This window comes from Cyprinodon tularosa, unplaced genomic scaffold, assembly GCF_016077235.1.
Source record: "Cyprinodon tularosa strain WSP-4 unplaced genomic scaffold, ASM1607723v1 ctg19, whole genome shotgun sequence".
In the NCBI taxonomy this organism is placed as follows: Eukaryota; Metazoa; Chordata; class Actinopteri; order Cyprinodontiformes; family Cyprinodontidae; genus Cyprinodon; species Cyprinodon tularosa.
The window spans coordinates 2,160,948-2,185,751 of record NW_024038678.1 but is presented as its reverse complement, the minus strand read 5'-3'; the positions used below and the strand labels follow the sequence as shown (position 1 = coordinate 2,185,751).

Here is a 24,804-nt window from a genome sequence, read left to right as displayed (position 1 = left end):
GATGGCTAACAATGTTATCACCCGTGCCAAACACTCCTGACGGTGTATCTGTGGTTATCCAGGGATTTTTTGAACCAACTTTTAAAGAGGAAACTATTTTTAATCGTCCACCATCAGTGTAACCGCTCAACCTATGTACCTCTGTGAGTTATGAGTCCATTCCTCACTGCACTCACTCTTTAATGCGGTTAGTTTGTGGCTCTACTTCTTTCCCCGAAGGATGAGGCTTCTTTACTGGTTTTAGACTCATCACCTCCCCGGCAATCATTCACACAAACACACACTAGCTGTGTTTCCATCCAATTCTCATGTGAATGGGAGAAAGTGAGGATTGGAGGCGTTTCCATCCATTGAAGTGAATTACTCGTGCGAAACAAAGCGTAACATTGTCATATGTTGACGTTATGCTTGGCAGCAGTAAACAGGATGCAGAGGTAGCAAACCAGCGCAGAGCACAGATCTGTAATTAAGGTTTTAGTGAATGTGGTGCAATTGTGAAAGTTGAACTTGCTTTTATCATGTGAGCTATTATAAGCTATTTTAGATCCCATCCAGGTACATTAGAGAGAGAAGTGCAATTCTAATGCCTGCATTTAGGACGTCGGGAGCGGAAACGCTGATCAGTCGTGAGGTAAACCTTTACTACAGCAGAACTTATTCCATAAGTGCATTTCCATCTCATCTTTAGCACTTTAACTCTTTTTTTTTTTTTTTTTGGAAAAGGCAAAATCCACCACAAGAGTGTTAAAACTGTTTTATGCTAAATTAAGTAGACTGAATCAGATTTAGCTGTTTCCATAAAGTTCTTCGTCAAAATGCTCAAAGAACAGTGAATATAATATCAATCACTGAAGAACTAATAACTGTGTTGTTAAAATGTGACCTCTGCCCACCATCCTGGTTTGAATAAGCTTTGAATGTACTATAAAGCTTAAGATTGAGCTTTCCTTTCGGGTCTTAGAACCACAAACTGTGTTTTTGGTGGGGGAAATGGATTTTACCTGGAGGCGTGCAGTTATCCATGGGAGAGTGGACAAAGTATGAGCGTCTCTTGGTGGGCATGGGCAGCGCCATCTTCTCTTCTCTGTGTTTGGCCAGAGCTGCCTGAACAGCTTCTGTGTGAATGTCTTAGCAGCAAAAAACAAACAGATTCAGACGAATTAGGAAACAATATCATACAGCGTGATGGTGCATTTACAGTATGGTTTCACTTTTGCTGGAAAATGTTTTTGCTGAGTATTTGTTAGGATGGTGAACTTATGAACCTGATCTGTAGCGCTCATCCCTGGCCCCTCCACTGCGGTGTGCACGATGGTGTCTGGAGGCTGAAGAGGTGGAGGGGCCCGGGGCCTCGGGACTTGGGCTGGGGTCGGCACTGTGGCTTGGGGAAGGCTGTACATCTGGCAGAGAAAGGTCCGCTTCTAGAAAACAGGGGGAAACATGTTTAGAAGAGCATGTGTGGTTCGGCAGCAAAAAATATTTAAACTTTATTCCTGCACAGCTCATGATTTATTCCCCCCTTCAATAAATTCATATCACCCCTTTTGTATAAAGCTGCCATTTATTACCTTCCTATTTAAATTTTTGTCCCCATAGAATAATTACTTATCTATATCCTATTGCATTTTGGTTCATTTCTCTTGGTAGGAAAGAGTTCTTTTGAATTATGGACACAAAGACATGTTAATTAAAATTGTACTTAATATTATTTTCCAAATACTAGATGGTGACAATGAAACCCTGGAGTTGAATCTTTACTACCTGACAACAACAAAATATGCAAAAATATGAGGGCTTAATGATCAGCAGCATTTTTGCACACAGGCAGGAAACACACTTACTTTGCATACTGCCATAGCAACGTGTAGGCAATAACATTACAGTTTGGTTATTGTCAGTGATGCAGTTCATGCTTTTAAAGGAGTAGTTGTAACAAGCCCTGTATAGTTATGGCTTTCAGAATAAAATGAACCCAAGGAGATGACTTCTGCAGAATTAAGTCATCTTTTAGGCAAATCTGATTATTAGCGCTGAGACGAAGACATTGTGTAAATAACACATAAGGCAAAAATCAATTATAGAAATAAGCATTAAAGCACTCAAATCTAGATTTACATAATTTCATATCTACTGCCAGAGGGCGGTGATGAAAGCATGGAATGTTTCGCAGTTTAAGTAACTAATTCAACAAACTTTCACCTTAGGACCAGAACTCACAAGCTGTATATACTGGTGTCATCAGTGCTCTGTTCCTTACTTCGCCTCATGTGACCCTCTCCCAGTATTACTCACCTTGTTTTTTTCTGCAGCTTGCGATGTCAAGAGGCCTTATTTTTTCATTTTTTCTACCTGATGGCTTTTCTACCTGGTGATGACAGCACTTGCTTGCCCCCCCTCTCCCAGCATAACCAACAGTGCAGCAGAGGTGCCTCATTAGTATTTTTGTTTTGGCTTTGAATATAAAGGTAACAGATGGCTAACATTTTCTCTGCATTACCAAATAACATCTACAAATTTCTTTATTTTGATGAAACACCGTTATGGCCATAGCCTTGGACTGGCAAAAGGACTGGTAGTTTTCTTTTTTCTGTTGATGTATAGCAGAGACCTGGCAGGGACTTTCATGAGCCTGTCCACCGCTCAGCTAGTCCTGAGAAGTCCTGAGGGAGGGGCCTCAGGCCTCAGATCCTGGTTGCCCCTCCCTCAGGACTTCCAAGGCCTGTGGGGATAGAAAATTATTCCACCAGGCCAGCCGTCTGACATTTTTCCCAATCGCCATCTCAGGTTTTGAACTGCTCATACTGTGGATCCATGGGTGGTTGCCACTCTGAACCCATGACTACAGGCTAGATTTCCAACTGCACCTCCTCTTTTCATGGCGGGTCAAACTGGCTATTGAAACTGGATGGATTGTCAATCTGTTCGCAGTGTAGACGGCATACTCAAACTGGTCAGTAGATTCAGGCTGGGCAAGCGGTTTCCCCAAATCGTCTTCCTGCAGATGCAACACAAACTGACTTCTGTCACTCTTGGGTTTGCTACTTTTGCGCCCTTTTCAAAGGTGGCTCAACAGCTTTCTGCACGCCATACTTCGCAGTCACTGCAGGTTCATAGTGACATGGACATGCCTTTATGCCCTGGCCCTATGGTGAGACAGGACATAGTTGTCTAAGGGTATTCCAATGGGAATTGTGGTGTGTTGCAGGGAGATGGTCACCACAGATGCCAGTAGCACGGCCAGAGACTCTAATATAAGACTCCCTTTTTGTTAGCCATCGTTTCAGCTAAGAGGGTTGATGAGCTACCTTTCTGTTAGTCCCTCATGTCCCTGGTGGGATCCAAATGGTTCTGGTGTTACCTTATGCTCACACCAGCTTTTTGTGTGCTATGGTCTCTTTCTAAACAAAGTCTCCCCCACTACATTGTGGATGTCATCTACCATACTTAGAGTGCAGGACACCAACTGCTGCCAGACGGTGTAAAGGCCCCCTCTACCGAGAGCATCTCTGGTTCCTATGAGTGGCATTCCTATGGGGCGTTCCTATTGCAGCTATAAGAGGGCTCGGCTGGATGCCATACAGTCTGTAGCATCATGGGCATCTCCAAGCACATTCACCAGGTTCTACAAGATCAACGTGGCTGCCCCTCATCCCGTGGGCCATTATTTTACGAGGTTCAGCTGGGCCGTCCCGATGAGATATGTGGTCAGGATTCATTGTGACATGGTTGGAATTAGTCATTCAGTACTTCCAGTACTGCACTCTGGCAGTCAGTAGGGATGAAGGAGAACGGAAGCTATGTATGTAACTACGGTTCTATGAACCCTGGATAACTGCCAATTTTACTAACGGGGTCACACCTGTGACCCTGTTAGTAAAACAGGGTAGAACTGTGCATGCAAAGGGAACATTGAGTGTTGTCAGCACTGCCCTCTGGCTGTCATAAGGGATGTATAGGACCGCAGGTACATACGTAACTTTTTTTTTTCTTTTTAAGAGTTTTTTTTTTTAACTTTGAATATAAAGGTAACAAATAGCTAATATCATCTCTGCTTTACCAAATTACATCTATGAATTTCCACATTCTGGATTTTATTTACAAAGACTTTTTTAAACCTTATTTAGCACGCTTTGTAAATGCTTTTATAAAACTATAATAAAATAGTTTATTTTACTATAAATGCTTATTAAAAGCTATCTTTCAAATGTGATTGTTTTATGTATGTAAACAAGTTTTGTTATTATTGGGACAAAAAAATGCTGTTTAAACTAAAGGTTTCTGTCCCCCTGGAATACTTTGTGTAGAAGTATCTTAATTTAACTTTCTATTGTAACTGTTTAATAAATTCTGTCATGGTATTTTTACTCTGCCAAAAGTTGAAAAAGCTACTTTTCTCTATTCTCATTACACTCCCAAACAATTTGCATTTGTTAATCTATATTATATAGTTCGAAATTTATTTATGGTTATTATTGATGTGTGACTCTATACAACCAAAGAAAATTCCTAAATAAAAAGATTCTTTGGAAATAAAGCCTTTTCTGATTCAGACAATCATACTAGAAATGCAGTTGCAATTGTGAACACTAGGGGGCCCAACAAGCTCAGTAATACCTTTGTACTTTAGGACAAAAACATTTAAACACAAACCTAATTATTTCTATAAATTACCTCCACATGAAAAACAAAGACTACTGTACTGAATACTTATGTAAAGCGTTGAGTCAACTATAGTGATGTTTTAACTCTAAAAGTTGGTAATTGAGCACTTCATGATTTTAAACTTGCTTCAACTTTAACAAAGTTGAAGCAAGTTTTTGGCTAAATAAGAGCTGAAAGATTATAACAACACCATTGGAGGAAGGACAGCTCAGTCCAGACATGAGGAAATGGAAAGGCAGAACAAAATGAAGAACTGGTCTTACTTGGCAGCTGAGGGATGTAGGAGGCCAGCAGCTTGGCTCTCTTCTTTTCATAGCCCTTCTGAGTGATGTCACCTAGGAGAGAAGATAGTAACATCACACCGTCATGTTAGTCAGAATTACCACACAAACACCGGACAACTGTGCCACTCCTCTGACACACACACCCACACACACACACATTAGGATTTTGCTTTAACTAACACACATATACAGCAGCTGACTCATTGTATTAATCCTCTTTGAAGCAAATCTTCTAAACTCTATAAAGTTGCAATCTAAGTCTAATTACAGCTACAAAAAGATATAGCACCATTGTGAGGCTTTTCATTAGCTGCTATGAACAAAGATGATTAGAAAATAATCACCTCCTCCAGGCTATGAGACCTAAATGTGATGGTAGAAAGTACAAGGGAACCGTTCTAGGCAGAGAACTGGGACAGCCCTGAGAGATTTAGGGTAAAACCAAGCCAGAAATTAAACATGCACAAGGGACTGAAAATCAGTCAAAAGTGAGATAATCAAGCACTACCAGGCCAGGTTGTGTTTAACACTATGTGAGGATGCTGATCAAAGAAGATTCAAAGACAGACCTCCAATAGTGAGAGGGCAAGACTTCAGCAAACAGGAAGGCTAAAGACAACAGCAAATACTTATATTCATCTATTGTAGAACAAGCTGTTATTAGAAAACATTGGGAGTCAGGCTTCAGTTTTAATTCTGGAGGGAAGGACCACATCCTAATGAAAGAAGGCCAATCATCAGAGAGAGTTACCTAGAACATCCCCACTAGATGCTCCAGGGGTGAAGCTAAACTCTAATCAGTTAGTCCATCTTAGTTAAAACCTGTTTAGCAGAAGCTACTGTCCCACATACACACACCATGCATTTTATCCAAACATAGTTTACAATCACCCTCCTCTAAACACACACTCTTTCTAAATAAACATTGCCATTTGCAGAAAAGTTCCACAAATTTTAAATCTGTGCATCCCAAGCAAAAATAAAGCATGTGAGGGAGTATCGGAAACTGATTTGGTCGTTCATCTCTTCCAGCACTCTCCCCTCCCTCCTTTGGCCTTGGACTCTGCATGCTTCTCACCACTAACTCACTCTGGCAGGAAGCAACAGAAGCATGACAAAGTCCACCTCTCTGGTACCCCAAAACATACAGTGTGCTTGAGCAACAAACATGAAGGCAAACCTGCTCCACCCGGTTAGCCAACACAGCCCTCCTCTACACACAAACACCCCTAATGCTCCAAATCCCTAACATTGCTATCCTGCCCCTTTTGTATTCAGCGATGGTATGGTTTGTTGAGTGGAGTGACCCGTCAGGCTGCTTTGCCTCAGTCCTGCGACACCTACTCCACAACGATTGGAGACCCTCATCCCTTTTGTGTGAGAGTGGGTGATTAACACATGTTGAGGGCCGCGGATGTTTGGCACTCTAGAATCTTTACTTGCTTTCCACTGATGTTTCAGAGTTCAATCAGCAAGCAGAGCACAGGGAGGTGGGATGCTTTAACACTAGGTGGTGTTTTTCATCCTCAAAGTTTTCTGCTTACTATCCACTTTAGTTTGGGATTCGTCTGGAAGAACAACATAATCATCAAGGAAACTCCCTTTGAGCACAGCATGTAGATCCTCAGTGTGAGGTAGCTCTGAGTTACTTAGATCTGGAACTTTGGATTCTCTCCTGAGGTTTCACAACACTGAAATCACGAGAAATAGAGGAAGAGGGAGGGACAGTAGTGGAAGAAAAAAAGCAGACAGTTTGAGAATGAGGGAGTGAAGCGCTGAGTTCTTTGTCTTTCCCTTGAAAAAAAAAAGTTCAAAAAAGGAGGCCAGCATTCAGTGCAGTGTTTACCCCTGGTGCTCACTCTTGGGAGGAAAACACAGCAAAAAATATCTTTTTTTTTCGGCTTCTTGGAGCTGCACATCAGTAGTAAATTGATCATAACAGACTGGAGCATCATTGAGGTTAGAGATGGAGGGGGAAGGGGTCACACCAAGCCCAGTTGTGCAGGTCAAGCAGTATCATCAGGGGGGGAAAGAGGAATAGATGGAAAGACAGGGGGAGGACGGTCATTAACGCTGACAGAGAGGCCTTTGTTGGTGTGGGGAACAACAACAGGCCCAGACTGGCACGGCCACACTGGCTCTGCCACTGACAGAGAGCATAAAGGAAACTGAAGGACTCTGGGGCTCAAAGACTGACTGTAACAGCTGATCCCAAGCAGAAGAAAAAGCTGTGCACATTAAGAGAAAGAATGCAGAGCTTTGAGTGTTAGCATGAGCAAAACAGTACAGTAAGTGTGCATGTGTGTAATCTGAGGTCAGGGGACAGGATATGAACATTACCCCACCCAGTCTGCGCACTGCCAAAAAAACGTCTCCCTCTGCCTGTCTAGAGAAAGAGGAATGTGCTGATCGGAAAACACGGAGCTGACAGAGACGGCCAACTGGCCAGAGGACCCGGCTTTGATGGCCAAATAATTCCCCGAGCCGCAGCGAAGCACTGTGCATGAGTGTGTGTGGGCAGCTGGTACAGGTTAAAGGTGCAACAAACCTAGAGGAACGAATGCTGATGCAGGTCAAGAGGATGGCGGCATACAAGGGTTTTCTGTGTCAGTGTGTCAGATCAGGACTACGTCTGACCTGCTTCATGTCATTACCTTAACCAGGAAGGGTTGGGTGACATCTGTCAGTTAAGGACATTTAATATGTTATTTCTACATAAGGACTGTAAGATAGAAAAAACATAATGATGTTGGATCCATGTTCGGAAATTACAGAATTCTAGCATTATTACATTATAAATTTATCGTTTTTTTTATTGTCTGATCATAAATTAGAGCTGATCAAGTGCAAACTGCCTCAAATTCAGCCCATTGGTTTGTGGATTTCTGGCTTTAAAGATTCCCTTTCACTACGCTGCTCGTTTTAGCAAACTGAGAGCAGTGATGCTTTCTGAGGTCATATGGGACAGCCTGACAGTGACCCTCTGACTCCCTGTTCCAAGTGCAACCGTAGACCTTTGACCCCAGGCCAGCTACGAAAGACGGCTGATCTCCTCCCAGCTCACTATACAAGACTAGAGAGGATAAACACTACCCACTACCCTGGCATGTAGACAAATAAAACAAGATTGAAAAGATTCACCATAAAAGAGTTTTCAGAAGCCCAGTTATTAATATCAACCCTTAATCTAAGTAAACATTTGCATTTATTCCAAGCACAGGAGCAGTTTTCTTTTGTGTAGATGAGGTGCATAAATTTAAAATTAGGGATGAAAAACATACAAATTCCAGCCAATATTAATATGTGAAAATAATGCCAATAAGCAATATAATATATTTTATAGATATAAATTTCCCTCACCTTTTGATACCTAAAAACATTTTAAAAAATGATGACACGCAATTCTGTCTGTGGTGGCAGATTTGGATAGACTATGTAAAACTTCAAAGAGACCAAACTTGATTAATCTCCTCGACAAACCACTCTCCTAATACGGTGACACGCTTAAAAAACAATCTGAAATTAATGTTATCAGATATATCGTTCATTCTTAGATAAAATATATAAAAATTAAGACATTCGACCAAACAGTTATGGCTAATTAGACAACTTAAGACAATATAGTACATTGAATAAAAATAACATACTGAGGTTCTAAGAAAAGTGCAACGAAAAAAGATGAATTAGAAATAATTTATATGAACTCTGGTTGCATATACCTGCAAAAGAAACAGGCTATTTAAAATATGTAAATAACAGCAGGGATGTAAACTATTTAGTGAGATTAATGGAAGCAGTGACGGCTATAAAGTCAAACAGCTGCTGGGAGGAAGGATCTATGACAACGCTTCATTGTTCCTTTAGGGTGCAGCAATCTGTCTTTAAAGGAGCTTTGAAACAGCTCATGCACTGTGGTGGGAGATATCATGATTTTATTTTTGCTAGTTTGTTTAGTTTCCAAACACCTGTTCTGGATATAGAGGGCAAACTGGGACGAGGCTAAACCTCCTGATGAGCCTATCTAACAGTTTCCTCACAGCTGTACATAAGCTGCGTTTCCAACATATTGAGCATAGAAAATGGCTGATTACTGAGACCCCGAGAGTTAAAAAAAATGTTTTTAAGAATGCCCTGTACAATCCCAGCCATCTAAGTCTCCTTAGAATTTAAAGTCTGCTCCGAACTTTCTGTACAAGCATCAGTGCTGGCTCCAATCACACTATTGACCAGGGAATACCATTTTTCCCAGGATTTAACCTGCTGCTTAATGATCAAACCAAATCAAGGAAAAATAAGTATAAACTTCCAGAATGTAATCAATGTGAGCTGCTTGTTAAAGTAGCATTGATTCTATCTATTTGAAATCTTTAATGAACACTGTTGTTTAGTGTAGATTAATTGAAAATTTTAACTGTATTATTTTATGATTAATTTATAAATACAGAGCTTTGTGAAGTCATAAAAACATTAGTCATTTCAACGTTTTTCAGTGGATTGATGCTCTTCTTAATATGTGAGGTCAAAATAAAGGAAAGGGACGCTTTCTAATTATTTGATTATTTTCTAAAGGTGTTATTGTCATAATCTCCATTTTCTTACAAAAAAAAAAAAAAAAAAAACTATAAAAAGAGAAAGTATTTTTGCGTCCTTTGGCAGAGATGACTTCAAAATCTGTTAGGTGGTTTAGACATACCGTTAATATGAATAATACAGAAATCAGAACATCTCCAAAGCAGCCAAACTGTTTAATACAAATATATAACATACTTTTAAAACGTTTGTTAAACTTTAACCAAGATTTGATGTTTTTTTCCAACCCAAAAACATGATAGAAGAACAGTTCACAGCCAAGAACCCACTGACACAACACAACATCCTGATAGAAAGCAGACAGGAGAGTCTGGACTGGAAAGTTAACACACACACACACACACACAGATCAGATCAATGGAGGCAGAGCACATTAGAAATAATCTCACTCATGTTTCAGCACTCTCATACTCATATTAAATGAATAAGAAGGCACTGAGTGGGAAGTTTGAATTTATTTGATAAGGATGTTGAAGCTACTTTTAGTCATCTTCTCAGTTTGCTATAAGGAAAAAAAAAACCCCAGAAGGATCATTTGGATATTAAAAAAGGAAAGCTAGAACCGACTCAATAAGGTGGATGTACCCAAGTAAGTAACTGCTGAATCATCTCAATAACTGAACTGGACTATGTTTAGAAACGTTCCTTTAACTATAAGAGCTTCTTATAAAGCTGTTTATTAGAAGCTTTCATATAAGACTAACTGGTTACAAAAGGTAATTAGTCAAAAGGTATCTTGAAGGTGAAAAGAACAGCTAACCACATTAATGGAGATCGTTGTCTTTAATAGATTAGGGTTAAAACAATTCATTAGATTAATTGTAATTCATCAATTATTGAAATTTTTTTTTTATCAAATATAGTCCTCTATATTTTACAAAATTGTAAAACAAAAAGTATAAACATTTTGTGATTAAGGTGAAAAAACTTTTTATCTTTTAATTGGTATGCTCTCTCCAGAAATCATCAACAGGCCTTGCTTTAGTTTCCCTTTTCCCTTTGAGAATAATAAAGTATTTTTAATTGAAATGATGTTGAAAATCTTTCTAAGGCACCTTCTGCTATATGATTACTTTTTGACTTTTTAAAACAGAATTGTTGAAAAAGAAAAAAATATTCCTCAAAACCCCCAAAAATGATTCAACTGATCTCCATGATGTACTGTAATCCAACTACTGACTATTTCTGCTTAGTGGGATTATTAGCTGTTATTTTGTACTCAAAAGATAAAAGGAGCTTTAGGGATTTCCAATGACTATCATAGCAATAATTCATGCCTATAGGTTTCCCACTGTTTACACATATAAGCATTTATCCTCCTAACCCCAGAGTGCTGTGTAATTAAAGCCGGCAGATTAAGGAAGTGACATGACTGCCACCCACAATTTCCTCTTGTCTCACTGTGTCAGTTCCGGTCCTTATAAGCACGCACCAACTTGGCAAGTGTCTTACACCACAGGACTCTAAACAAACAAGCAAACTAAACAACTTTAGCAAACCAAATACCTGGATAATGAATGAGTAATAAATTAAATATTGCTTTCACTAGTTTAAAGAAAAAAAAAAGCCTGTGTTCATTTTCAGACTCTTATCTTCCACTGTAATCTGAGATTTCTCAGAGCAGACATCATTAACAGTACATCTTACATTTCATTTTATGGATTAACAGCAGTTCAGCTTACTCAGAGCGGTTTATATTAATGAACCGTTACAAAAGGAGAGACGTCCATTAAACGCTAATAACACCTTCTAACACAATATTGCCAAAAGCTGAGAAACGTGTGGGGAAAGGAAATAAGACTTCATTTTAAAAAAAGCACACACACTCAAACAGCCACAGTATGTACATTTACATACAAATACACACATAAACACAGGGCTGAGAGGAGGAACTAACGTCACCCACAGGATCTTATTTATAGACTCTAAGCAGAAACAATGGGCTGGCTGTGCTGAGAACATGGCTAAAGAGCACTTAGCAGGAAATGCAAATGAAAGTTTCTGACACCAAGGCCATTTAATGACAGCTGGTCATTAGTTCAAGGTCATGGATGTGGCTAAAATATTTATCATGACTGATTTTACGTGACTGAGGATTTTTCACTTGATCTATAACTAGATTAAAACCTGCTTCTGGAGACACTGGAGTAGTTTATATAAGTCTGTTTTGGGTATCACAGTGGTAGAAATATAAAAATAAATGTTCAAAGCCCTTTTGACTTGTACCTATTATAATTTTTTTATTTTTCCACTTTACTTTATTCTTACCAGGTCTGTAATTTTAACATGCTGTTTTATTTATTTTGAGTCCTTGCTTTGTTATACTATCACATGACCGCTGTGTGTTTATTCTGTGTGGTGCACTTTGGTCCCCTGGGTCCTCAATGGGCTCTAGAAATTAAACTGGTATGGCGTGGGCTTAGTTCACATTTTGCTGAGCTACAATCAAAAACTATTTTATTAGGATTTGTTTTGCTTTTGCTTTTACAACAGACACACAAAATATGCATAACTGTGTATTGGAGGAAATAATACACGAGCTTAAACCATTTTTTATATCTAAAAATCTGAAATGTGCCATGTACATTAGAATTCAGAACTCCTGAGAAAAAAGGATTTTGCATCGGCAAGAGCTTCGGGGTAGTTTCTATCAGTTTTGCTAAAACATTTTAAAGTGATAAGATTGATGCTCCCTCAGAACACAATTTATTTTCGACTGATACTGATTCTATATTCCCATTTGGATAGAACTTTAAATGCGCTATTCTAAACCTGAACTTGCTCCGGTCTAAATCATAATATAGCAGCTCTGACTGTATGTTTTGGGACGTCAGGTCTTTCACAGGCTGTAGTAGGATTGTTGTAGATAACTCTGACTGGCTTTGATGCTGTTGATTTTTATCTTATAAAGGGAGGTGTGAGTCCTTGGCACCAGATTTATTTAGAGTTCTTTACAAGTTTGAAACCCATGCATTCTTTATCTTGTATTTGACAATGATACACTAGTTTGTGTTGGTTTATCCCATAAAAGCTGTGTGAAGATGATTTCTTTTCGAAAGGCACTGAACAGTTTATGGTTTTAGAGAATAGTCCTTTCTCTTTTAAAAGCCAGCTTTAAAAGTATAATTTGTTTTCTCACAGGAGGGGTTGGAGGGGTGATGTCCATAACTTGGTGATGATTCAAAACATTTGCTCATAGACCTCCCACCCCATGTCCTCTGGGTCCCACTCCAAAACCCCAGCCAACAATTCATCTGGGAAAGGACGAGTAATGTGGGGGTTTTAACTCAGACCGGGGGGATGAAGTAATCTCTGGATGGCTGTTGAAATCTGCTGGCTATCTGAGAACAGGGCTGAGGGAGTTTCAGTTCCTTTGGCAAATTTTCCAATAGAAACTGGATTGTGTTCGTCTTTGGTTGCTCAAAGGGTGACGGCGAGGTTTCAGCGGTTTACTGGTGAAGTTGTGGAGGCAAAATACATTAAAACGTCATCAATCATGCAATGAATGATGCAGGAAAAACAACGGGTATTTCCATGTAAGAATTCAGTGGGTAAAAAGAAAAACACAAATTACTAAGAACAAAGAGATTAAACAGCAGTTTGAGCTACAAGTTGATCTTGACAACGGATCAGACCGATTACCAGTTTAAACTAAAGGCCAATTTATGCTTCTGACTGCAACCGTCGTGTCACACCTCAAAAAAATCCTGACTACACGTCAGACCGCAAGCGAAAGTGCGCTGACAAAAAGTAGCTGTGATTGGTCCTTGGTATGCCTTTCCGGCTGTCTGTGTGGTTCAGTGCCGGGGCGTGCCATTTTTAAAAACCGAGGAACAACTACAATGAACAACTCTAGATTCATCCCAGTGACCATGATATCTTGCAGATGCGCCATTGTTGTTTTGGAAGAACACTCCCGCCGCCGCCACCAAAGTTCTCATGACCATTCGCCAAAGTTCTTGCGAGTTCTCGAATAGGCTCCCCCTTGCGCTTTGTCGGGAAACTGCTGTGCGTCCCTAGAAATTAGACCAGACCAACAGTGCAGAAGCATACCAGCAAAACTGGTTCGCGACCAGGCCCAAGCGACATTTGATTTGTGCGGCTGCAGAAGTCTAATCTTCCCTTAAAACTGATTCCATGTTGGAACTGAACTATTGAGCAACACCATCAGCCCCAGAATGCTGTCCAGGAGCTGCACACTGGCAGGACAACGCTCCCTAAGAGGCCGGGTGAAATGCAGGGGCACATTTCATTGCAACATTAAAAAAATGTAAATTATTATTGAAATGATTAAGCTCAAAAACACTTGTGTTGGGTTTCATGCTGCATTTCACAGCAGGACGTAGATTGTAAGGCTGCACAAAGGGCTACTGGTGGTAAAAAGCCAGGGTTGGAGACATTTACTGCATTTAACTGTACAGTGAGATCAAAGCAGACAAGATGTTGAAAGTGAAGAGATCACATTTCCTCCATTCTGTAAAGCTTAACCTCAAAAACATGAACAAACACACCCACATGTATATAAACACACTGCCTGAAGAGAGAAACTAATTGTTTTCTACTGTAAAAATGGCACTTTCCTGTTCAGGGCATAAACACTTGAGCTCAATTGTATTGTACCGAGATAGAAATTTTTGATTAGATCCAGTAATAAGTTTACATAACCTTTCTGGCTAGCTGTGGCACACAAACTCAACAGGCAGCATCCTGAGAGCCAAGAAATAAAATGAAAGTCCTTTTAAAACTTTTACTGAATTACAGGTGCTGGTCATAAAATTAGAATATCATGAAAAAGTAGATTGATTTCAGTAATTCCATTTAAAAAGTGAAACTTGTATATTATATTCATACATTACATACAAACTCATATATTTCAGATGTTTATTTTGTTTAATTTTGATGATTACAAATGACAACAAATGAAAATCTCAAATTCATCATATCAGAAAATTAGAATATTGTGAAAAGGTTCAAAATTGATGGCCCCTGGTGCCACACTCTAATCAGCTAATTAACTCAAACCACCTGCAAAAGCCTTTAAATGGTCTTTCAGTCTAGTTCTATAGGCTACACAATCATGGGGAAGACTGCTGACTTGACAGTTGTCCAAAAGACGACCATCGACACCTTGCACAAGGAGGGCAAGACACAAAAGGTCATCGCTAAAGAGGCTGGCTGTTCACAGAGCTCAGTGTCCAAGCACATTAATAGAGAGGCGAAGGGAAGGAAAAGATGTGGTCGAAAAAAGTGTACAAGCAAGAGAGATAACCGCACCCTGGAGAGGATTGTGAAACAAAACCCATTCAAAAATGTGGGGGAGATTCACAAAGAGTGGACTGCAGCTGGAGTGAGTGCTTCAAGAACCACCACACACAGACGTATGAAAGACATGGGTTTCTGCTGTCGCATTCCTTGTGTCAAGCCACTCTTGAACCACAGACAGCGTCAGAAGCGTCTTGCCTGGGCTAAAGAGAAACAGGACTGGACTGCTGGTGAGTGGTCCAAAGTCATGTTCTCTGATGAAAGTAAATTTTGCATTTCCTTTGGAAATCAAGGTCCCAGAGTCTGGAGGAAAAGAAGAGAGGCACTTCATCCACGTTGCTTGAAGTCCAGTGTAAAGTTTCCACAGTCAGTGATGGTTTGGGGTGCCATGTCATCTGCTGGTGTTGGTCCATTGTGTTTTCTGAGGTCCAGGGTCAACGCAGCCACATACCAGGAAGTTTTAGAGCACTTCATGCTTCCTGCAGCTGACCAACTTTTTGGAGATGCAGATTTCATTTTCCAACAGGACTTGGCACCTGCACACAGTGCCAAAGCTACCAGTACCTGGTTGAAGGACCATGGTATCCCTGTTCTTAATTGGCCAGCAAACTCTCCTGACCTTAACCCCATAGAAAATCTATGGGGTATTGTGAAGAAGAAGATGCAATACACCAGACCCAACAATTCAGAAGAGCTAAAAGCCACTATTAGAGCAACCTGGGCTATCATAACACCTGAGCAGTGCCACAGACTGATCGACTCCATGCCACGCCGCATTGCTGCAGTAATACAGGCCAAAGGAGGCCCAACTAAATACTGAGTGCTGTACATGCTCATACTTTTCATGTTCATACTTTTCAGTTGGCCAACATTTCTATAAATCCTTTGTTTTTATTGGTCTTCAGTAATATTCTAATTTTCTGATATGATGAATTTGAGATTTTCATTTGTTGTCATTTGTAATCATCAAAATTAAACAAAATAAACATCTGAAATATATGAGTTTGTATGTAATGTATGAATATAATATACAAGTTTCACTTTTTAAATGGAATTACTGAAATCAATCTACTTTTTCATGATATTCTAATTTTATGACCAGCACCTGTAGTTTCTGTTGAATGCAGACTTCCTCCATTAGTTCGATTATATCCTGGCCGATCCAACAACAGCTTGTGAGTGCAAGGAAATTTATTAAGGCAGGGAATCTTTTATAGAAATGGGTTTATAAGACAAAACAAAAAGGGAAAAGAGGTTTTTAAATGCTTTTTTCCTCCACTAACTAAGCTACTAACACTGAAGCCTGGTTTATCTGTTTATTTTGGCTCTTAAACTACCGTACTGTTTGTATGGCTATGCTCCTTTTACTCTAATGTGGGTTGCTTTATCCACAAACAATAACAAACAGGTTGTTCAAGTATTTTAGTGATAAGTTGTTTTATACCAGTACATTAAGAACACATTAGTTAAAAGCAAAAAGTGCAAACAGCTGGGAGCTACCAGCAAAAAAACTGCAAAAATAAAGTATAAAAGGAAAATTTCTGAAAGTTTGTTTTTTTGACAGCAGTATACCTTGACACCAATAACACTTAAGATTACCTGATTGTGACAAACATAAAGGATGTAAAGCCCTTATCACTCACAGTGCAAAAAGATATTCATCTATGCATGACTGACCGCATGAGTTTAGATATATTGATGACAGCGGTCTGACTCTGAGGAAGCCAGATCTCAGAGGAGTAAAACTTCTGTTCTCTTTCATTTCCCCTCCTTTTAGTCTGCTTTGCAAATAAACCACCGCACAAAAATACTATAATTTACTTGATCAGAATAGAGATCCAAAGAGTTGCATTTGATAAATGCAAAAAAAGAGCAGCAATACCCACTTAACACTTAAATCAAACTGTCATATCAAGATAACATAACAATAAAATGACTGCGATAAAAAAAAACAAAAAAAAAAAAACACAAACACCAAGTTATTCAGACTGAGGAACCCTGGCATCTAAACTACCAAACAAACCAGTAATTCAGCATTACCATCTAACCACGCTGTATTGAGTGATGACTGTAAATTAAAGGTTTCAGATTTCAGTAAAACAGTATTATGATACAGGGGTCAGAATAAGGTGGCAAACCTGACCTAAGGCTCCATCTGTCAGCTGGAGCATTAAAAGGTTTTTTTTCTTTTTGTTGCCAGAAAGACAAATGTAAACAACCTGCAGAGCTATTTATTTCAAGTACGGATGCAACAAATTATGATGCATGTTTTTTTGTTGATTTATATTTTATAATAAATTAAAATCTAATCTGGTTGACTGAAATTTTTGAGGGGTTTTGCCATCCAGAAAAACTTAAGTGGAGACAGATTATGATCATTTTAAAAGAAATAACGATGCTGGAGGCAACGCCATAACATAAACAAGAAACTATTTAAATTGGAGTCCTGTGAGAGATCATTTTCAGCTGTTTAATTGTGGTAAGAATGCAGAAATCACTCTATAGAACTCTGTTTAGAGAAATTCCTTCATTTATTACGTAAATAGCACCCATACATTCCTGCTGCATGGCAGAGCAGCATCAACTTATCAAACAAAAGAAAAATTGCTGATTTTTTTCAAGGGGTGAGGGTGTGATGACAGGTAACTGGGGGGGGGGGGAATTACACATACACATTTCATTTGCCCAGAAACAATTTTTACTTGCCCAGTATAATGTTTGATAAATATAGTTCCTAATATTCATTTTTGTATATATATCAACGAAACATGTTTGGTTTTTTTTTTTTTTATGTTTTTTTGTAATTCAGTAAGTTTAGGCGTCAGATAATGAACTCAAGCCTACATTACCGTGATAACATGCTTTTCAATCCTTCCTGCACATTCTTTTCAAACTAAACTTTGCTTTAAACTGTTGTGTGCTTGGAAAAAATATAAATTGTAATGTTAAAAATCTAAAAAAAAACTTGACAGGTTAAAAACCTACACTACTACTACTCACCAATTTAACATGTTTAGCTCTATAACATTTAAATGCACCACTCCAATGTCTAAAAGAAAAAAATGTAATGAACATTTTTTAATGTATGACCACTGTACAGAAGACTGCCATGTGATAGAAATATTTACACTGTGCGCCTGCCGGGCACAAATGAAATGAAATTTGTTCTCTCCCGACAATAAAAACTACTTGCCCCAGGCGATCGGGCAATGGCTAACATCGAGCCCTGGCATAAGATCTGTAACATGTTAGAATAAGACATGCTAGTAATAAGCAGTGTAGATGGGGATGGCTTTTGAGAGCTGTAGCACCTCATGCTTTAACATTTCTCATTTATTGTTGGATTAAACAGAGAGAACTAGGCTTGTCCCGATCCGATCCACGTATCGGATCGGGACGCCGATATTGGCAAAAAATGCGTATCGGCAAAGCATGTAAAATGCCGATCCAGGTTTTTTTTAAAATCCGGTCCGTATTTTCCAGTTTTGCCGATTGAAACGATCCATTCCACTATTTTGCGCCAGTGTTTCCCTGTTTTGCATTTTTATTAAAACTTACAGTAATACTTGCACCTTTAACTGTTTACGGTTTTACTGTTCACTGTGCAATTTCAGATTGCTATTCATAATTTTGTCCAGTTTGTGTTTATCTCTTAATAAACAGGTAAGTTTGTTGTTACCAAGCATTTTGTTTTATTCAATCTCACCTAATTTAACTGGCTAGATGTTATCAAGAGTACTAAAACCTTTTTCAACATGAGTCTTACAACTAAGGCTAAATACTTTAACTTAAACTTAAATACATGCTCAGATAGGCTGGTATCGGCCAGTATCGGTAATGGATCGGAAGTCCAAAAACAATATCGGTATCGGATCGGAAGTGCAAAAACCTGGATCGGGACATCTCTAGAGAGAACTATATCACTTGCTGTCCTTGGAACATGGAGGCAAAGAGTTTGACAGCATGTTAGAGCGACATACCTGTCTTTCAGTTATAGTTTTATATCTCTGTATATCGGAAATTATGAGTGTTCCACATTTTTTATTCATATTTTTTTAACTCATTAATAGGGCTGGCCCCTATGGTTTGAAAATCTAATCTCCATTTTTTTTCTACATTAAGTTTCATGACAACAGATTACTTTCAAAATCTACCTTCTCTTTCAGTTAAGCACACTGTAAGCTGACCCTAATTGAAAGGGAAACCAAAATACGGTTGTGAAACATGCTTCTTACAAGCATGCTTGTAAAATCATGTATCAAAACAATGAACACTTAATAGAATGTTTGCAGCAAGTGGTGTTACATAAAAATCTAGCTTATCAGTTATGAGTACACATCTAAAACGTGATGAACTGATGACGCTCAAGTGCATTGGAGGAAGGAAAATCTAGATTTTCCAAAACTAAACAAAAATAAAATTGTATTAATCGAAGAAAGCTATTCCTCACCAAGCCATATTTAATAATCTAAATAGATTTTTAAAAAAGTCAGTCTATTCAGGTGATAAGAAAATTCTCCTGATTCAAGTCAGTCAATAGATAAGACCATTTCACACTATATTAATTCATTAAAAAACTGCATTCATAACCTGCATCTCTAATGTAACACAACTTGACCAATAAATTCTTAGAATATAATAAGTGCTGGATATCAATTTAAATTTTGAAATTTAATTTATTTTAATTTAATTTAATTCTTTACCCTCTTTTACAGTCCAATTCAAAGTGGATAACTTCTATTAAAACGTTTTTTCTAGCTACTCCCTAAAAAACATGGCTGTATAGTTATTCAAAATATTGATACACTAGAATTACACAGATATTCAAAAGCAAATAGTAGTTAACGGCGGCTGCAAGGACAGTGGAAAATCTATTTCTTTTAATAAAAAATAAAGATTGATCTTTGGTTATATGAATCAATCTGTGGAACTTGATACAGTATATGAATCTATTCAGAATTGAGATATATCTTTTTTGTCACCACAGCCCTAATAATGCTGTGCTAATTTTTCCTTAAATTCAGCATACTATAAAAAAAAATTGCCGTTTCTTTTTGAGAAAAGGTGTGGTTATTAATTGTTATTAAAAGAGATCAATCAACTCCATCAATAACTGATCCATAGTTTATGCTTAGCTTTAAAGAGCATTGCTTTGTTTTGCTTAATTGCTTAGAAGTTGAAATCAGGCAGGAATGTAAAAGGAGTCGTGTTACCCATACAGCTGGCATACTAAATCAATTTAAGAACGCTTAACAGGCCATGACGAGCCCATGAGAAACTTCAGTATTAAGTCTAAAGCTGACGCGGCAAACCTTAAAGCCTATGTGAAGCCTCTGCAGACGGGCAGGTCATGGCTGACCTCAACCTACCCACCACCGCTCACAGCCATTAAGCAACCTGTCATCAGGTTAGGAACCATGAGCTGCTTTGCAATTTGTGGCTTTGAAGCCATGGGTTTCACAGCATTTACTAAAGGTTACTAGAAAAAAAAAATTAATCTCAAGGTGCATGCCTTTCAGCAGACTGGTGAGGCAGCACAATTTGCAATGTAGCATATGTGGATATAAAATCTAAAAATCTGTCAACTAAAGAAAAATAAATAACTAATGCAATACCACAATGTTTCTAAAAACAGGGTTTTTTTTCTGTGCTGCAAAAATGAATAAAAGTTATATTTTAGATTTTAATGCAGAGTAAAGAGAAAACCAAACTAAATCTTACTGCTAAGGTATTTCTGATACAAACTAAATTTTTTATCGGTTATTGTAAAACTCCTCAAATAAAGGAAGCCAACATTCACTGGTTTCCTGCAGTCCTGAAAGCCCTAGTAGGGATTGGGATTATGAGAAGCATTATTAAGCCACTGAACCCTTCATCCACAGCTGTTTCTTGCCCTTAATATTTCATTTTACAAATGTTTTACTAGGAAAAAAGCCCTAAAATATTCAAAAAAGGCAATAAAAATAAAATATGAGTCAGAAGTTAGGTACACAGGAAGCCTAATAAAATATTTCGAGAATTTCATGCCGAATATTTAAAGGTAATTGCTTTGCTTAAAATATGTCAAGAAACTTAGCCCAACAAGAACACACACGATCTACGGGTCTCATGATTGCATATCTATCTAAAATCATAAATGATCCATGGTTAGTAGAAAGCAAATATAGGTTAACACATTTTCAGTTGACCAGTTAGATAGATGGCTGCTTCATCCAGAAATATATACAGTACCAATCTCAATCTTTCTATATACATAAGCAAAAGCAAACCAGTTTGGTTTGTCTGAGCTCTGTTGAAGAGTCAGATGGGTTTTAATGACAGACCTTAACCTGACTGTGCATAACCGAAAGAACTGTAAGTAAATAAGAACAAGGAACCTTGTAATGCAGCTATGAGTCAATATTAGCCATGAGAAATGTTGTGACTTGGTAGTCTAGCAAAAGCAGAGCACAAAAAGAGAAATCATGCATTAGCATCTTATTTTTCCAATAATGATCTGAAATGAGGTCTGCTTTTAAGTTTGATGACTGTTTCACCACAGCCAAGTCATTTTAATAACTACATAACTGCCAGAGTCTTGTCAGCGCCTGTGGGTGTATTTCAGGCACGACACAACCCTCCTTCACAGTTTGGCCCTGCTACTAATACAAGGGTGTGCAAAATAACGTGCACTGATATTACTGCACTACTCGTTGAGGCAAGTTGCAAACAAAACCCAACACAAAATACATGTCAGGGTTGTAACTAAACAGAGTTTGCTTACATAGGTAAACAGGCAATTTTAGCTCCTCTACAGGAAATGACTACAGTTCATGCTAGCAGAAATGCAACAAACAACTTGCCAAGGAAGCTCAGATACCAGCTAAAAGCAATCACTAAAAACAAGAATAGGATTTATAGATTTGCATTAAAAATGTGCTATTGATAAGCAGGAATTAAAGTGAAGCCCCACCCATTCAATCTGTTTCATGGCCTTTGTTTTACCTGCTTCTCTGGGGAGTCGTCTTAACAGAGTCTATGACTACAAGCCAAACTGAAGCACAATGTGGTCTGAAAGGCTGAGATACACATCAGCTCACTGGAGGGGTTTCCTGAGGATTTCTGAGCACTGGGAATGTTTGAAAAGTCTCTGGGCTTGACACAGAATTAGGAAGGGACTATTTAAAAAGGAAGGGAAATATTACAAAGGAAAAAAAGCACAGCTGGGCTTACTAAAACTTTGCACGTATATTAAAAGTACTGCTTAAAGCCTGATCTGTGTTTTCCTATCAGCTCTTTTTGTGACCCGGGACTTGGGTCTTCATTTATAGAAACTGCGCAGCAGCTGAGAAAATGCCTCATGTTCCTCACACCCACTTAAAAGGCCTGAACGATCATCTGGGATGATCAGCTGAAGAGGCCATCTGGGAGTCAGTGTGTCAGAGTTAAGAGACAGTGACAGGATTTAAAACCAATAAAATTATCCACACAGAGGTTATAAAACAAACTTCAAATTTTAATGGCTACATTAGGTTAAAACTAGCAAAAAACTAAACCTAAACAAAAAAAAAATAAAAATATCTAGGTGTAGCTCTATAGACGTAATTGTAAACACCATGTGTCCCCAGCTCTCATCAATTAGCTTCCAAACCCTCCCAGTAGCTATTAATAATTAACATTAGCAAGAAAACTGCTCTAAATTTGACTATCTTTGCCAACATAAAATAGAGGTCAAAATCCTGGCAGTGAGTAAGGAAAACAATCACAGGACCAAACATGAAGCTTAGAAAATTAGCACACTAATGACAAATTTCTCAAAACTACGACAAGTGGGACTGATGACCCTAAAGGAGCAGCTTTTGCTAAGATGAGGTATCTTACCCAGTAGGTGGAGTCCTTACAACAGCCTTGTGGACCACTGAGGAACTTAAGATGGCTAAATGCTTTAAACTGTGCTCAAAACTGAGGGGCAGCCGCCCACATTGAATGAAAAATAGAAAAATAGAAAAAGCCACGTTCCCTATTGAAAAAAAAAACTAAATTCTCACAGCCCATGGATCCACATAAGAGAGATACACAAGAGAAATTGGGAAGTTCTCTCTCACAGCTGTGTGCTGTTGGCTTATCTCCTCATCTAAATAATTAATGAACCTTCATGGACAGAAGAAGAAAAAAAAAAAATCAACAGTATTTTAAATTGGCTGCCTAGGCATAAGCAAATCAAAGCTTTACTGACTTTTTTTTAAAGGGGTCCACAAAATGTGTTGGTCCTCCTCAAGTAGGACTAGCACTCAACCATCCAACTGGTTTATGTGTTCACCGATGGTTGTCTTTTACTGACCATTAAAAGAATGCAACAAACCCACGCTGGACGTCCTCAGACTTTAGAAAGGGTGATTTCCAGCGCAACTATGCTGTGGCTTTTGTGTAAAAAAAAGGCTCCTCAGGCACGAAAGCAAATCTTTCTTACCATGAAGGTCTATTTATATTCACAAGGGCATTCATGAGCTCTAAGACTCACGTGGGCCCCTGGACAGCAGCTATAGTCACTGATAGGATGGAAAGCTGCTGCATTAAACTCCACCATGAAGAAAAAGAGGTCTCTGTGTTTATGCACATGCCAAGGAGATGCTATCAGATGCTGGGAAAACATGGCCCATGTGGAAAAGGCCCAGACACGGGGTTTGAAATCAGAAGATAATTCCCATCTCCCTCTAAAACTCAGAGACTAAACTGGTTCTTTCACTCCGCGTTTGATGGAGATGCCCTGGAGACAAAGACACGCCTAGAGGCGATGAGTCATGGAAACTACGACAGCAGAGGGTACGCGGCATGCCTAGACAGTAAACATGTCCTTTTCTCTGAAACTGACTTGTGACACAGCAGTCAGCGAGATATCCCATCAGTGTTAATGTAATATGAGCCCCTAGTCTGAGCTGGTCAGGCTTTGAGAACACTTAGTGAGAGTGGACGCCCTCATCAGACTGCTCCACTTTTAATAGCTTCCTTGATGAGGCCAGGCTACTTCTTGGCTGATATCTGCTTTTAAATCCTCATTTACTCATTTTGTTCTATAACACAATTTATAAAATAAAAAGTGTATTAGTGGGACATGCCTATAGGATTGTTAATCTGTGTCATAAATAGCCAAATGTAGATGCCAACCTTCTTGGTAACATTGTTTTAGGGAAGGTTTAACACAATCAGAATTATCGCCATCAACTCTTGAATTTAAGGAAAACAAAATAGATAGAAATGCTAGTAAAAAATATTTCCACTTTTAATCCAACCCAGAATTATATATCTGCAGCAGAAAATAGTAATTCATCACTTTTTAGGTGTATTCCATTAATGGCCAATCCTACTGGACCTCCCATGTGAGCCAGTTCAATCAGTTTCACTTTGAAAATTTAATTTTATACTAAAGAATTGATCTGAAAGTCAACAATAGGTTTTTAATATATCTTCAAGCAAATTTTCAAAGAGGGTAGAGTCTTCCTTTATGCCGCAACTCTGGGAGCATAAAGAAGTCACACAGTGTCAGTCCTCTGATATTTAATGAGAGCATGTGAATAATTCAGCCTGCCAGTGGCCTGGAGAACGAAAAGGGACTGCAGCTATCATTAAGTATTCACAGAACCAGCATTATATCACATGCACACAGTCTTGCATGTGCAAACATACTGTAAATATACATAACAAAAGACTTCTGCCAAGGATACTCAGCCATCTGCCAGACCCAACAGCCAAGGCTCCGAGGCATTGAGGCAAGACGTTTACGCGTTAATTCAGACTCATGTAGTACCTAGCTGAAACCCAATAAACTTAAATGGGATCAGGAAACCAGAATGTGAAATTAGAGGTTTATATGAAACTATTAAAAGCTCACATGCCGAGTGGAATAATGGAGAAATTACCCCAAGTTCTAAGCAGCACACAGGAATAAATCATTTGTAGTGTTTTACGTACTTCTTTATAAGTAGACCATTTGAAACAGCTCAAGTTGAGGCCTTATCCTTTATAGCTG

At 38.6% G+C, this 24,804-nt stretch overlaps 1 protein-coding gene across 2 annotated transcripts in view; it reads right to left on the bottom strand.

Annotated features, from left to right (window-relative positions):
- dip2ba (disco-interacting protein 2 homolog Ba) overlaps window positions 1-24,804 on the bottom strand; it is a 60,884-nt gene that overhangs the window by 23,648 nt on the left and 12,432 nt on the right. For both annotated transcript variants that reach the window (XM_038282952.1, XM_038282953.1), the window contains exons 2-4: window positions 4,926-4,997; window positions 1,266-1,421; window positions 1,002-1,127 (exon numbers count right to left, since the gene is read on the bottom strand). In XM_038282952.1, coding sequence (XP_038138880.1) covers window positions 1,002-1,127; window positions 1,266-1,421; window positions 4,926-4,997 — 354 coding nt within the window. The remainder of the gene's footprint in view (window positions 1-1,001; window positions 1,128-1,265; window positions 1,422-4,925; window positions 4,998-24,804) is intronic.